The sequence below is a fragment of the Oikopleura dioica genome, chromosome PAR (assembly GCF_907165135.1).
Source record: "Oikopleura dioica chromosome PAR, OKI2018_I68_1.0, whole genome shotgun sequence".
Classification (NCBI taxonomy): Eukaryota; Metazoa; Chordata; class Appendicularia; order Copelata; family Oikopleuridae; genus Oikopleura; species Oikopleura dioica.
The window spans coordinates 7,806,282-7,820,122 of NC_137293.1; the positions used below are offsets into that span (position 1 = coordinate 7,806,282).

The window sequence follows — 13,841 nt, forward strand, 5'->3', positions numbered from 1 at the left end:
GAGGACAACAATTTCTTATCAAATCTGACTTGTAAGAATGGCTGAAAAGGTAAGTGAAGCAGGTGACTCAGCTGTGAAGCCGACTGCTTTGCTTGTTATGGGAATGGCAGGGTCGGGGAAAACGACTTTTGTTCAACGATTGACGGCGGAGTTGCAAATGGCTAATATTGAACGACCCCCTTATGTTCTGAACCTTGATCCAGCTGTAGCAGATCTTCAATATCCAGTAAGATGTTTTGAAAAGTTTCTTTACCAAAAACTCCCAGGCAAATATTGATATCCGAGATACAGTCAACTACAAGGAAGTAATGACGCAATACGGACTTGGGCCAAATGGAGCGATTATGACTTCGCTGAACCTCTTTTCAACAAAATTTGATCAAGTCTTGAGCTTGATCGAGAAAAGATCACCCGATCATGACCATGTCATCTTTGATACTCCAGGACAGATTGAAGTTTTCACCTGGTCAGCTTCCGGATCAATCATCACTGAAACGTTGGCTTCGACCATTCCTACTGTAAGTCGACTACCAGAGATGCTAATATTCACTCTTCGTTCATGCAGGTAATTTTATACGTGATGGATGTCGCCAAATGCACATCGCCAGTAACGTTTATGAGCAACATGATGTACGCCTGTTCCATCCTTTACAAAACGGAACTCCCTTTCGTCATCGTGCTCAACAAATCAGATATCGTTAATCATGCTTTTGCCATCGAATGGATGCGAGACTACGAGACCTTTATCGACGCTGTCAACCGTACGAACTATTCTTCTCTAATCTGATCTAACTAAAGATTAAGAGGAAGAAAGCTACATCTCCAATCTTTCCAGATCTTTGAGCCTCGTTCTTGATGACTTTTACTGCGATCTTCGGGCAGTAGGATTTTCATCTGTGACGGGAATGGGAATGACGGACCTGATGGAAAAGATTACTGACGCGAGAAAGGAATATTTTGAAGAGTTTCTTCCAGAATTAGAACGAAAACGAGAGAAGGCAAGGCAGCGTGAAGAACAGCGAAAAGCAGAGGACCTCCAGCGTTTGAAAGATGACTTGGTACGAAGTTGTTTTTCTCTAGAAAAAGTGCTCATTCATCATGTTTAGACTCCATCGGCCTCGCGCTACAGCTCAACTCGAAGCTCAAAAGCAGCGTCAAGGAAATCAAGCCCTCCGCGAGGGATGATCCCGCCAAGCGAGCTTTTGGAGTACAGAGATCAGAATGAAATCCCAGGAACTTCGAGTGGACCGAGCACGCGGGAAAAGCTAGAAGATGAGAGTTTTGAAAAGTGGATCAAGGAGACGAGAGCGCAGAGAAATAAATAATAAGAACGACTCCTGCCGAAATATTATAACTTGTAAAATTGACGACTGATACACTGCTATTTTAAATGACATTTTTCTCATGAAGAAATTTTAGACATGGCTTGTGTTTTAACCTCCGCGGGAGGCATTATTTCGCTCCTCGACGAGAAGGAGCCAGAACTTCAGATCTACGCCCTCGAGCGGCTAAACGACGACAGCTTGATCCGTCAATTTTGGGCTGAAATCGCTGATTCCCTTGAGCCCATCGAAATCCTCTACGAAGATGAGAGCTTTGCTGCGCGAAAACTAGCTGCTCTTGTTGCTTCGAAGGTCTACTTCAACCTTGGAAGCTACAGTGACAGTTTGAACTTTGCCCTCGGTAAAAATGTCACAAAAAGCTTCAAATCTTGACTAATTTAAGCCGCCGATGAAATGTTCGATGTTACCGAGCGATCTGAATATGTCCAGGTTATCATTTCTAGCGCCATCGAAACTTACAAAGAGCAGCGTAAAAACGTAGGGAATACGCAATCTTAAAAATATCCAATTTTTCCTAGGGAGAAATCCCAGAAAAACGACTTGAAAGCATGGTCAACCGAATGTTCACAAAATGCCTCGACTCCAAGACTCTTCGACAGGTGATCGGTATCGCCATCGAGTGCCGACGATTCGATGTTGTGGAGACCGCCATCGCTCAGAGTCCAAATACAAATGACACTTTGGCTTACTGCATGCATGTAAGATAATTTACAGTCTTATATCTCTACTCAGTCTTTAGATCGCCAAAAACCTTGTCACTTCGCGAGAACTCCGAAAAGAAATCCTCCGTCTTTTGGTCGCTCAGTATACCAAGCTCGCAACTCCAGACTACATCGCCATCTGTCAGTGCCTCGTTTTCCTCGACGACCCCTCCATGGTCTCTGATACTCTTCGTAGCCTTTTGGCTAAAGATGCTCTCATGGCATATCAAATCGGCTTCGAGCTCTACCAGAACGCTCCTCAAGGATTTTTGAACAAAGTCGCTGAATTCCTCCGCGGCGTTGCCCCAGCAGCTGCTCCTGCTGATGCATCCGAAGAAGCTGCTGAAGGCGAGGCTGCTGCAGCACCAGCTTCAGCTGAAAAATCATCCTCCGACAAGCTCGTCGAAATCCTCAAAGGCGACAAGACCACTCAACTAAATCTTCAATTCCTCATTCGAAATAACAAATCCGACCTCCTCATCCTCAAGCATTGTAAAGACTCCTGTAGAAATACAATTTGCCACACGGCCACGGTTATCGCGAATTCCTTCATGCACTCTGGAACGACGACGGACAAATTCCTCCGAGACAATCTTGAATGGCTCGGTCGAGCAACAAACTGGGCCAAATTTACGGCAACAAGTTCACTTGGTGTCATCCACAAGGGACACGAACAAGGCGCCCTCGATCGAATGGCCACTTATCTTCCAAAAGAGTCGAACTCTTCTCCGTACCAAGACGGAGGTGGGCTTTATGCTCTTGGCTTGATTCATGCAAACCATGGATCTGAAGAGATGATCAAGTACCTCGTCGATCAGCTCAAGAACGCCCGGGACAACACTGTTCGGCATGGTGCTTGCCTTGGTCTCGGTCTAGCTGCGATGGGAACTGAGAACCGGGAAGTCTACGAGCTTCTTAACTCTCAGCTCACCCAAGATGACGCTGTTGTCGGTGAAGCGGCTGGTATCGCCATGGGCCTTGTAATGATGGGCACAAATCATCAGGAAGCCATCAACGAGATGTGCCAGTACGCAGCTGATACTCAGCACGAAAAGATCATTCGAGGTCTTGCTGTTGGCGTCGCCATGATTGTTTTCAACCGACTTGAGGAAGCCGATAGCTTGATTGAGAATCTTATGGCTGACAAGGACGCAGCTATCCGACGATGTGGAATTTATTGCATCGCCATGGCCTACGCTGGTTCTGGACTCAACGAGGCTTTGAGAAAACTTCTTCACGTCGCTGTTTCTGATGTCTCCGACGATGTCCGACGAGCAGCTGTTGAGAGCATTGGTTTCGTTATGTTCCGAAATCAAGATCAAGTCCCCTCGATTGTCTCCCTCCTTTCCGAATCATACAACCCATCAGTTCGATACGGCTCTGCAATGGCACTTGGAATTGCCTGCGCTGGCACTGGAAACAAAGATGCTCTTGCTCTTCTTGAGCCACTGACAGACGATTCCGTCGCTTTTGTCCGCCAGGGAGCATTTGTTGCGGAATCCATGATTCTCATTCAGCAAACCGAGGTCATGCAGCCAAAGGTCTCAACTTTCCGAGAAAAGTTGAGGAAAACTATTGAGGATAAACATGAAGACGCTATCACAAAGTTTGGTGCTATCATCGGAACTGGTAAGAATATTCGATTTATTCTTCTTTTCATCAAAAATTTTAGGAATTATCGATGCTGGTGGACGAAACACTGTCATCGGTCTTTCAACTAGATCCGGCCACGTTCATGCTCCATCCGTCGTCGGAATGCTCGTCTTCTTGCAGTTCTGGTTCTGGTACCCCTTGACTCACTTCTTGTCCCTTGCTTTCCGGCCAAGCTCTATCATCTGCTTGAACAAGAACTTGGACATGCCCAAGATCGACATTAGATCTGATGCTAAGCCGGCTACTTTTGCCTACCCCGATCCACTTGAGGAGAAGAAGAGCAAGGAAAAGGAGAAGGTCGAGACTGCTGTCTTGTCTACTACCGCCAAACAACTTGGTAAATTTGCTTAACAGTTAACAGAACGTGAACTTTTCATTTCAAGCCCGACAAAAGAACCGAAAAATCAAGCGGGAAGCGAGCGAAATGGAGGTCGATGCGTCCGACGCAACTCCTAAGAACTCCGCCACTTCCATCGCCTCCACTGCTAGCTCGACTGCTGTCAAGATCAAAGAGGAGCCAATGGACGTCGACGAGGAAAAAGAAGCGAAGAAGAACGCCAAATTCGAAATCCTTCAAAACCCTTGCCGAGCTCTCAACCAGCAGCTCAAGGTTCTTTCTTTGCCAGCTGACCAGACTCGATACAGCCCACTCAAGCCACTTACGTCTGGTGGAATTATTTTGCTGCGAGATGCTAACCCCGAGGATCCCGAGGTTGAGACATTCATATGAAATCATTGAGTTAAATATTTTTCTAGGATCTCTTGGAAGCTGTTACCGCTGGCGGACCAAAGCCAGAGGTCGAGGAGCCCGAACCAGAACCACCAGCACCATTTGAATACATCGAGTAGACAGCCAGCCCGACAGACAGATAAATATTTTTCTCTCTCCTTCTTACTGCGCCGCAATACATGTCGATTCTAGTTCACTATTTTCACGTTCAACTTAGTACATGTTTTAATACAGCAAAATTATATCGCGAGAAAACAACGAAGAATCATTTTTTGAATTAAGAAAAAAGTGATTGTTGATGAGTTGATATTGATGTGTTGATTTGATGAATGCTAGAGCAATTTTGAAAGGTGTGACGATTACGTCTGGTTTATGGGTGGGAGCAGTATGTTATTATAAAGCTGAAGAAATTGAGAAGAAGCTTGGTAAGTTCCATCGATGTGACCTGGATTAAAGTATTCGTAGAAATCTTCAAGGCAAATTTTGTATCGGAGTTCGATGTCAATCTGTCCCAAAATGAGCTTGGGAAGGAAATTGAAACCATTGCCGATGAAGTGCGAGCCTTTTTCAACGACTTTCTTTCGGAATCAAAGCAAAAAATCTACGACAAAATTGTAACTTCGACTCATGAGCCAGAAACATGGAACTTCATTATTTCAACGTTGAAACAATCCGCTTTTGGGCTCCAGAAACTTGCGAAATTGGCCATCTTCAAAAAACCCGACGATTGTTTTGTTGAAGAAATTCGCAAACTTTGCCCCGAGACATCGTACGATCTGCAAGAGCTGCTGGAGTATTTTGACGAAATTCTGTCTAACAGTAGATTTGGCGATGATTGTCTTGCTGATCACATCTCGGCACTCCGAAAACGCAGGATGGAATCAAAAAAGCCAATGTCAAAAGTGGAACAGGACGAGCTGGATATTGGAAAACCGACTTATTCGTATAAGAATGTTACTCCGGAAAAGGTTCTGGAAGAATATCTCGATCTAACAAGAGATTTGTTGGACTCTTCCGATTTTCTCGCAAAGGTTCGAAGCTAAAGTTTTCGAGTTTGTTGATGTTTCGATAAGAGCTGTTCAAAGTCTTTGAACTTCAAAGATCTCTTTTACATCTTTTAACACTGTGGGTTGTTTTTTCTCGGTGTGTAACTTATAATGGTTCGATCGTACTTTCAAATATAAAAGTAGCGCGCTGTTGTCATACAAACCACCACATTAAGAATCTCAAAAATGAAACGATTTCACTGACTAGTAATTGATCTGCGCGTTGAGTAATTTGAATCTTATGGTTTTAATAAATGCGTTTACCGTGCAAAATGTTAAATAATTATACTTAGACTTTTGCTATCTCTCGTCACGTTATAATACAAGATTATAACTGATATACTTTTTGCTAGCAATACCTGATCAATTCCGGCGTCATTGACCGTCTATTGGACCTGTCCCGCATCGCTGAAGAATTCCACAAGCGGGCCTTTGAAATCCTCGCGTCTCTCTCCACCGTTATTGAATTCCGCTGGGATCTTCTCAAACCTAAGCTCATCTTCGAGTCCATCCTCACTCTTGCAAGCTCCGATGTTGAACAAAAAAGTTTCGCTTACAAAATTCTTCACAATGTTTCTTCCTCTTCACAGGAAAAGATGATTCTTCCAAACTCGTTCCTTGCATATCCAACAGAAGAAGCTTTGCCGACGAATGCGTCGATTGTTTTTGTCCACGGACTGATGGGAAAAGCTCACAGGTATGTCCATTTCATTCCAAATAGAAGTCAAAATATTTAAAGAACTTGGCGCTGCAACGATAAAATCATCGGCGATCCAGTTCACTCCTACTGCTGGCCGGTCGAATGGCTCCCCAAAACACTTGCTCGCCGTGGAATCGTTCCAAAAATCATTCTTATGTCTTATCCTACCTCATTGACGACTTACAACAAGACTTGCCTCCACATGGATGAAATAATGGATGAAAAGTCAGAAAAACTTCTTGAGAACTTGAAATCGCTTCGTGAAAACAATGAACCTTTGTTTATCGTCGGCCATTCGATGGGTGGTCTCCTACTGAAGAAAATAATGCTAAAGGGTGAGAGCCAAAACTGTGAAAATGAGGAGCTATTGATTGCTTTTTATAGCTCATGAAAATAACGAAACAGATCTCCTGAAGAACATCAAGGGCGTGTGCTTCTATTCAACGCCGCACTTCGGCAGTTCGTTGGCGAAGCTTTCGGTGAAAGCTCCAGTGGCCAACTCGATCGTTTCATCAGAAGTGCGCGAGCTGAGTTCCGCTTCTGAGCAGCTCAAAGAGCTCAATGATCAATTCCTATCAGTTGCAAGAAACACGTCTATTCCAATTCATTCCTTCATCGAATCAGTTCCTATCAAAGTGGTCGGCTTTAATCATTTGGTAGTCTCGAAAGAATCTGCCGATCTTGGCCTGGGAGGATCTACACTTGTAAATGAGAACCACATCAATGTCAACAAACCCTCTTCAAAAAGTGACATTCTCTACTCGCAACTCGTGAATTTCATCGTCGATAATTTACACAACTCTACTGATTCTGTTAAAAAATAATTCCATTTTTGCAATTAAAAAAATATATTAAAAATAGAAAAAATCAAAACTGTTCTTTTTTTGTCCGAAGATATTTCTATATTCCTAGTTTCGATAAAGTTTTTGTTCAAGAATGACAGAAGAAAGGGAAAGAAAAGCTCCAATGGAGTACATCCAGGCCGATAAAGTCTCGTTCGGCATGTTCCTGCTCCGAGTTTTTACAATCTTTGCGGGCATCATGGCTATCGTCAACCCATATAGGTGCTGATTGTAAATCATTCCTTCCATCTAACACCTAAGTTTTAGTTCGTACTTCAGAAAGGTTTTATTGGCTTCAGCAGCCGCAAATGCCCTTCGCCTCCATCAGCGAGTTCCCCATTTGACGCTTAGGTAAGACCAATTTTGGATCTAAATTGTTTTATATTTTCGAAGAAAAACTCAATAAAATAATTGAATTAAATCCATTGCACGTTATATTTAACGCTCGGTTTTATGATCAAATTACCCCTCTCTAACCAGTTATTCTAGCGCACAAACACTACAAAATATACTGGCGGAAGATTCAGGACATTATCTTGCTTTTTCGATCATGTTCTTGGGCGTCAAAAATCCGTAAGTTCGGACGCTTCCTTCCAAATATTTATTAAAATAGAATGATGATCATTATTCTTCCACTGATGGCATTTGCTGTTATGCATTCATGCGCTTATTTCACGAAACTCTCGACCGAAACGACTCTACCTCAAATTGGCCTACTCACGAAAGCAATTACGTACATCCGCTCTAAAAATCAAGTTCTTCTCCAGGTAAACCGCGCTAAATAATTCTTCCTTCATCGTTCTAGTTTATCGCTATGAACGAAATCTTCATGATGCCGATTACCGTCTACCTCGCATTTACTGGCAACGGAATCTTTCTTCCTATCATGTATTATCGTTTCTTGCTCATGAGATATTGCTCTGAAAGAAATCCATACAAGTAAGCCCTATTTATATAATGGCAGAATAATAATTTGCCAAGTCGTATGTGTTTCAACCAACTGAATATGGCTGCGATGCAGTTCGCCGCTGGAGGAAGCTGTCCTGGTTTCGCTCGAAATCTGATCTACAAAGCAAGTGCCATGATCAACCGAATGGCCCCGATGCCAGCTGCTGCGTCTCAATAAGAGCCGCTGAAAACTGTACTCCTTTGATGTTAGATATTTCAATTTAGACTAAAATATAATTGATAATTGTTACACCGCACCCAGAAGAAAATAACTATCGCAATTCTTCTTCACAAAGAACTTAGCATGTGAAAGCCCCCCATCTTTATGTTTACCTTCTTTTTACTCAAGTAGTTTATCTGCAATTTACAATTTTGACTGTCAAGCTAGTGAGTGTCGCTAATCTTTGTTTTCTTCAGATGAAAGGTGGAGCAAGGCGATGGTTAGCAAGTACCGGCATAGGAAGTAGACTTGTTCACCCTCGAGTTGCACCATTGTATCTGGCGATGCGCTCGAAGTCGAAAATTCTTCAGACGGCTGATTTCTCCAAGTTCCGCGACATCGTTCTTTTGGAGTACAACTGCAGCAAATGTGGATCCTCTAACTTCGAAATGCTCCTGCAATCAATGTACATCCAAAATTTGGTGATAACGAAGTGCAGCAATTGCGCCACGAAGTTTTGCCTTGGAGATCAACTAGAATGGTTCCGAGAAATCGCCGTGAAAAACCCTCAATTGATTCAAGTTCTGATCAAAAACGGCGACTTGATTCAAGGATCAGTAACTCTTGATTTCGAATCGAAGCTGAATGAAAGCGCAGAAAATAGAAAAATTCTCGAGCAAGCTGATGCGACCGACTACATCGGTTTCGATTTCCAGGAACAAAACAAGACAAACAAAGCTTCAGTGAATCTTTTGCGTCTATTCGACCAACCGGAACTTATTACCACCCCAGAACCTGAAGAATAACTGTTTTTACCTTTTTACAAAAATATATTTATTTTTTCAAGATTCCTACTGTTCGACTTTTAGATGGGCCGTGATGATAGACGAAGCGACAAAGACTATCGAAAACGCGCTCGTAGTCGTTCTCCGGAAAGACGTCCGACCGAGCGAAGTCGGAAGAGGGAAAAAGAGATCTTCAAAATCCCAGAAAAGTTGAGCTCGGAAGACAAAATCAAGTACATTCTCAAGGGAGGATCAGAAGTTCCTGTCAATCCAGCGCTTTTGGAAGAAAACGAAGTCAAACTATCAACAGTAAGAAACTCTTGCCAATTTCTTGGAAAGCTACTAAAAATTTAGAATGCGACACCCCTCTCATTAGAAGAAATCATCGAAGCTAAAAAGGCAAAAGAAGATGAGCTTTCAAAACCAAAATTCATCTCAAAAGCAGAGAAAGCAAAAATAGCGCTTGCAAAGAGGCAAAAAGAAGCTGATGAGGCTAGAAAACGAGCTGACGAGCAAAGAGCCAAACAAAAGGAAATCTTCCAGCAAGGCAGAATCCAAAATGATCCAGAATTTGAGCGGAGACAAAGGTAAAACTTGCATTCGCGTGACGAAATTATGAAAAATACATAAGGAGAAAAGAACTAGACGCAAGAAGAAGTGAGCGAGAAGATAGAAGGTCACAAAAAGATTCGGAAAAAGAGCAAACTGCGATCAAAGACCGATATCTTGGAGCCGCTAAGAAAAAGAAGAAAGTAAGAAAGCAAAATGAACGAAAGTTCGTCTTTGATTGGGACGCAGGTGAAGAAAATATATCATAATTTTCTCTCTAACTTTTTCAAATTTCAAAGGCGACGATACATCAAACGACTACAATCCTCTCTATCGAGAGCGTCATCAAGTACAGCTCTTTGGCCGTGGCTACATCGCTGGAATCGACATCAAGTCCCAACGAAGTGAAACCGGCGCATTCTACTCAAAGCTTCTCGACGAAAAGTGGTCAGAAGATCAGTCTAGCAGGAACAAGGAGCTGCAAGATATGCGAAAGAAGAAAGAAGAGCAAAAGGCATTCGACGAGCGTCACTGGCGAAAGAAGCCGCTAGAAATGATGAGAGATCGAGATTGGCGTATTTTGCGAGAAGATTTCTCCATCGCTACCAAGGTTACCTCATTTTCTCCTTACCGTTGCTATATTTTCTCTAGGGTGGAAATATTCCGAAGCCGATGCGATACTGGAAAGAATCCATCATTCCAGAAAACATCCTCAAAATCATTTCCGATGTCGGATACAAAGATCCAACTCCTATTCAACGACAAGCCATTCCCATCGGTATGCAGAATCGAGACATTATCGGTGTTGCTGAAACTGGTTCCGGTAAAACTCTTGCGTTTTTGGTCCCTCTCCTGGTTTGGATCGACTCGTTGCCCAGAAATATCCGTGTTGAGGATGCAGATAAGGGTCCCTATGCAATTATTCTAGCACCAACAAGAGAATTAGCAACGCAGATTGAAGAGGAAGTCAGTAAGTAATCAACAATGATTATCAGTTGTTCAGTTCGACAATTTTAGTAAAATTCGGTGGCCCTCTCGGAATCAGATCAGTTGCCGTTATTGGTGGTGCTTCTCGAGAAGAGCAGGGTCTGAAGCTTCGCATGGGTTGTGAAATTGTCATCGCCACGCCTGGTCGTTTGATCGATGTTATCGAGAACCGATATCTTGTGCTGTCACAGTGTACTTATATCGTTTTGGACGAGGCTGATCGTATGATTGACATGGGTTTTGAACCGGAAGTCCAGAAGATTCTTAGCCACATGCCAGTAACTAACGAAAAGCAGGACAACGAGGCGCTTGAGGATGAGGAAGCAATGAAGAAGAACTTCTTCGACAGAAACAAGGTTATTTTTGAAGATTTGCGTTCACAATTTCTCAAACTCCTTTTTTCAGTTCCGTCAAACGGTCATGTTCACGGCAACAATGCCTCCGCCCGTCGAGCGCATCGCAAAGACCTTCATGCGTCGACCTTGCACAGTCTATATCGGCTCAGTCGGCAAAGCGGCTGATCGCGTCGTTCAGAAGGCTTACTTCGTTCCTGATGGACAGAAGGCGAAGAAGATGATCTCGATTTTGGAAGAGGAGAATTGCCTCGATCAAGGTCCGATCATCGTGTTCGTCAATCAGAAGAAGGGTTGCGACGTGCTTGCAAGACAACTGGAAAAGTATGGATACGATGCTATTTCGCTCCACGGTGGAAAAGGTTTGCTCTTTTTTTCTCATAAATCGTCTTTTTACTCTATTTTTAGGTCAGGATCAACGAGACTACGCCCTTGCTTGCATCAAAAATGGAGAAAAGAACGTGCTTGTCGCCACTGACGTTGCTGGTCGTGGTATTGATATTAAAGATGTCTCGCTTGTCCTCAATTATGATATGGCCAAAAATATCGAAGATTATACCCATCGTATCGGTCGAACAGGTAATCTATCAGTGATAGACTATAACATTCTCGTATGTTCATCTATGACAGTTTTAATTGATTATTATCTTTATGACGCGCGATAAAAAATATCATTTCAGGTCGTGCAGGTAAATCTGGTAAAGCAGTCACGTTCCTCACGCAGGACGACGCTCACAACTTCTACGATCTCCGGCAGATGCTGATCGAAAGTGCCTGTAGCTCTTGCCCACCCGAACTTGACAGACATCCCGAAGCGCAACAAAAGCCCGGCACGATTATACAGAAAAAGCGTAAAGATGAAACTGTTTTTGTTAAGTAAAAGCGACTTTCAAGCACTAGTAGAAAAATATTTTTGAATTTAATTCGACTTGTCAACTGCCCTCTCTCTCTATCTTCTTGGCGTTAAAATTAAATCTATTCACAAGTTCAAATGATCGAGAGTTCGAACTATTAGGGTGGAAACAAGCGCTTTTCAGAATGTTTGGGTGTATCCTTGCGGGTCAGCCAGTTCAGACAGAATTCGAGCGGGTCTCCGAGACCGACTTCGTTCTCAGATTGAATCAGCTCGAGCCCAGCTTTTTGACAGTCTTCCTCACAGGGCAAGAGCTTCTGCCAGAAAACGCAGCGGTCTGTATCTACATTTCTATCCCAACAGACGGGGAAGATCACTGGCACTTTCTCGGATTCATTTCGAACGAGAAGCAGAGCGGGACCTTCAAAATTTCAAATCTAAAGCGGATAGCTAGTAGTGGAGCCGGAGGAAATCAATTCGGGAATTTCCGCGGGCCCCAAGTTGGGCTTTCGTTGAAGCCTCTCACGGAGGTCAGCGGGTTCACGCCAGGTATGCTTTGCTTGTTCACCCTACCAGGCCTTGTTTGAACCCTGGCGAGGTCAAAAACAAAACAAAGAGCCTTCTCTTGCTTATTTAAACACGCTCCCTAGCTGTCTCGACAGATACTTCCACCCTCGTCACACGCATCGCAGAGAGCATTTACAATTATTGCACGAGCTTTGTTACCGGAGACGGCGGATCGGTTCCACTGGCGACTATTGAGGCATGGTTTCGTAACACTCAGCAGCGGCTTGAAAGAAATCCAAATCACTTTAGATGAATGGCCAGAAAATATTTTCAAATAAGTTCATGGCTGAAAATTGCCTTCAAATCTGCATATAAATTTTTATTTTTTTAATCGATTCCAAAGATTTGCTTCCTTCATTTCATTCACTTTTATTATCAAAATCAGCCATTTCAAGAGATCAGATCAAAAATTAGACGATTTTTTGAAAGACAAAAAGAGAGCACGTGATACATGAAAGGGCCTGATGAGCTGCTTTAATTTTTGTTCTGCTGCAAAAATCGATCTCTTTTAGAATGCGATAAGAGATAAATTAAATTGGACTTGAATAATTGAATTGCGATCATGGGCATCACAAGTTCACGATATGTCGATGCGTGGCGGCTTGGCCTAGTCGGCATTGGATCAATTGGAGCTTTGAGCTATATACAGGAATGGAATCGAATGCAGAGAACGAAAAGCTATAGAATCGCAGAAATATTCATCAGGTACTCATGGAGATAGTCTCAGGGAGTATATCTCCGTGGGAAGAATTAAAAACTTAATTAGTAAATTAAGTTTAATTAAAATTCATAAATATGTTAAGCCGACAAAATACCGAAAATACCACCATCAAAGAATACTCGCCCTCATTCCAGCGGATCAAAGCGCTCTACTGGAACATCTTAGCCCTTGATGGGGTCAATCCTATGAACCTGAAACCGCACGACGCTTGGTTTTGGGGTTATGCTTTCTTGGGAGCAGTCTTTGCCAGCTTCTTTGTGCGACAAAAGATTGGATTCAAATTGCTTGACAATAGGCTCAAATCTTCTTTATGTACGGATTCGATATTAATTGTTATCTGATGAGGATAGATTACACTATAAGTTTATATAAACATCAATTTCATTTGATACTTCATGACAGTTTCATATCGAAAAACCAGTGGGAAGGAAAGTCTCTCTTACATCATCGATGTTCAGCAGATTGATAATCCCGAAACGCGCAGAACTTAGCCGGTGGAGCATGGTATGTAGGTGATGAAAATTTTGAATCTGACGGGACTTTAGATGAAACGAAATAAAGACGCAGTGCTAGCATCACTTTGCCTGGTTCTTGGAATTACTACAAATTTATGTAAGTTTATTTCAGGCCACAACTTCTTTTCCAAGTGCACGTACCTCGTGTAATATAAAATATATTAATATCTATAAAAACGATAATATATGAAAATAAATTGATTTATCCGATGAATCGGATCACCGGTTTTCTGAGAAAGTCTTCAAGGTTAATCTGGAATCTTATATCATAGTAGAGGATTCAATAAAAATTAATTGGAAGGCTTAAATAAGCATCATTTTTATTGTAGCAACCAACCAGTAAAGGACTATATAAATCTGGAAAGAAAGACTTATCCCAAACTGTTCA

The 13,841-nt window shown here is 42.6% G+C and overlaps 6 protein-coding genes across 6 annotated transcripts; all 6 read left to right on the forward strand.

Moving 5' to 3' along the window:
* The first annotated feature begins 2 nt into the window (after positions 1–2).
* On the forward strand, positions 3–1,388 carry LOC145706033 (GPN-loop GTPase 1-like). The gene is made up of 5 exons (XM_081783546.1): positions 3–226; positions 267–518; positions 566–761; positions 805–1,058; positions 1,107–1,388. The coding sequence occupies exons 1-5, from the start codon at positions 38–40 to the stop codon at positions 1,323–1,325; spliced, it is 1,110 nt and encodes a 369-aa protein (XP_081639672.1). The 5' UTR covers positions 3–37; the 3' UTR covers positions 1,326–1,388.
* Positions 1,389–1,401: 13 nt separating this feature from the next.
* On the forward strand, positions 1,402–4,623 carry LOC145706028 (26S proteasome non-ATPase regulatory subunit 1-like). The gene is made up of 7 exons (XM_081783542.1): positions 1,402–1,683; positions 1,726–1,820; positions 1,862–2,041; positions 2,083–3,673; positions 3,717–4,034; positions 4,081–4,409; positions 4,454–4,623. The coding sequence occupies exons 1-7, from the start codon at positions 1,422–1,424 to the stop codon at positions 4,544–4,546; spliced, it is 2,868 nt and encodes a 955-aa protein (XP_081639668.1). The 5' UTR covers positions 1,402–1,421; the 3' UTR covers positions 4,547–4,623.
* Positions 4,624–4,669: 46 nt separating this feature from the next.
* LOC145706032 (protein SERAC1-like) lies at positions 4,670–7,031 on the forward strand. Its single transcript, XM_081783545.1, has 5 exons — positions 4,670–4,852; positions 4,893–5,458; positions 5,827–6,170; positions 6,213–6,508; positions 6,558–7,031. Exons 1-5 carry the CDS (start codon positions 4,753–4,755, stop codon positions 6,995–6,997), a joined length of 1,746 nt encoding a protein of 581 aa, XP_081639671.1. The 5' UTR covers positions 4,670–4,752; the 3' UTR covers positions 6,998–7,031.
* A 40-nt stretch (positions 7,032–7,071) lies between these two features.
* On the forward strand, positions 7,072–8,350 carry LOC145706034 (transmembrane protein 33-like). The gene is made up of 6 exons (XM_081783547.1): positions 7,072–7,237; positions 7,283–7,366; positions 7,505–7,588; positions 7,629–7,782; positions 7,821–7,954; positions 7,997–8,350. Exons 1-6 carry the CDS (start codon positions 7,110–7,112, stop codon positions 8,139–8,141), a joined length of 729 nt encoding a protein of 242 aa, XP_081639673.1. The 5' UTR covers positions 7,072–7,109; the 3' UTR covers positions 8,142–8,350.
* A 620-nt stretch (positions 8,351–8,970) lies between these two features.
* Positions 8,971–11,773, forward strand: LOC145706029 (putative ATP-dependent RNA helicase DDX23). Its single transcript, XM_081783543.1, has 9 exons — positions 8,971–9,217; positions 9,263–9,495; positions 9,540–9,706; positions 9,757–10,067; positions 10,109–10,427; positions 10,475–10,800; positions 10,850–11,159; positions 11,206–11,376; positions 11,478–11,773. Exons 1-9 carry the CDS (start codon positions 8,993–8,995, stop codon positions 11,675–11,677), a joined length of 2,262 nt encoding a protein of 753 aa, XP_081639669.1. The 5' UTR covers positions 8,971–8,992; the 3' UTR covers positions 11,678–11,773.
* Positions 11,774–11,835: 62 nt separating this feature from the next.
* On the forward strand, positions 11,836–12,548 carry LOC145704210 (protein OPI10 homolog). The gene is made up of 2 exons (XM_081781655.1): positions 11,836–12,199; positions 12,301–12,548. The coding sequence occupies exons 1-2, from the start codon at positions 11,836–11,838 to the stop codon at positions 12,468–12,470; spliced, it is 534 nt and encodes a 177-aa protein (XP_081637781.1). The 3' UTR covers positions 12,471–12,548.
* Positions 12,549–13,841: the final 1,293 nt, after the last annotated feature.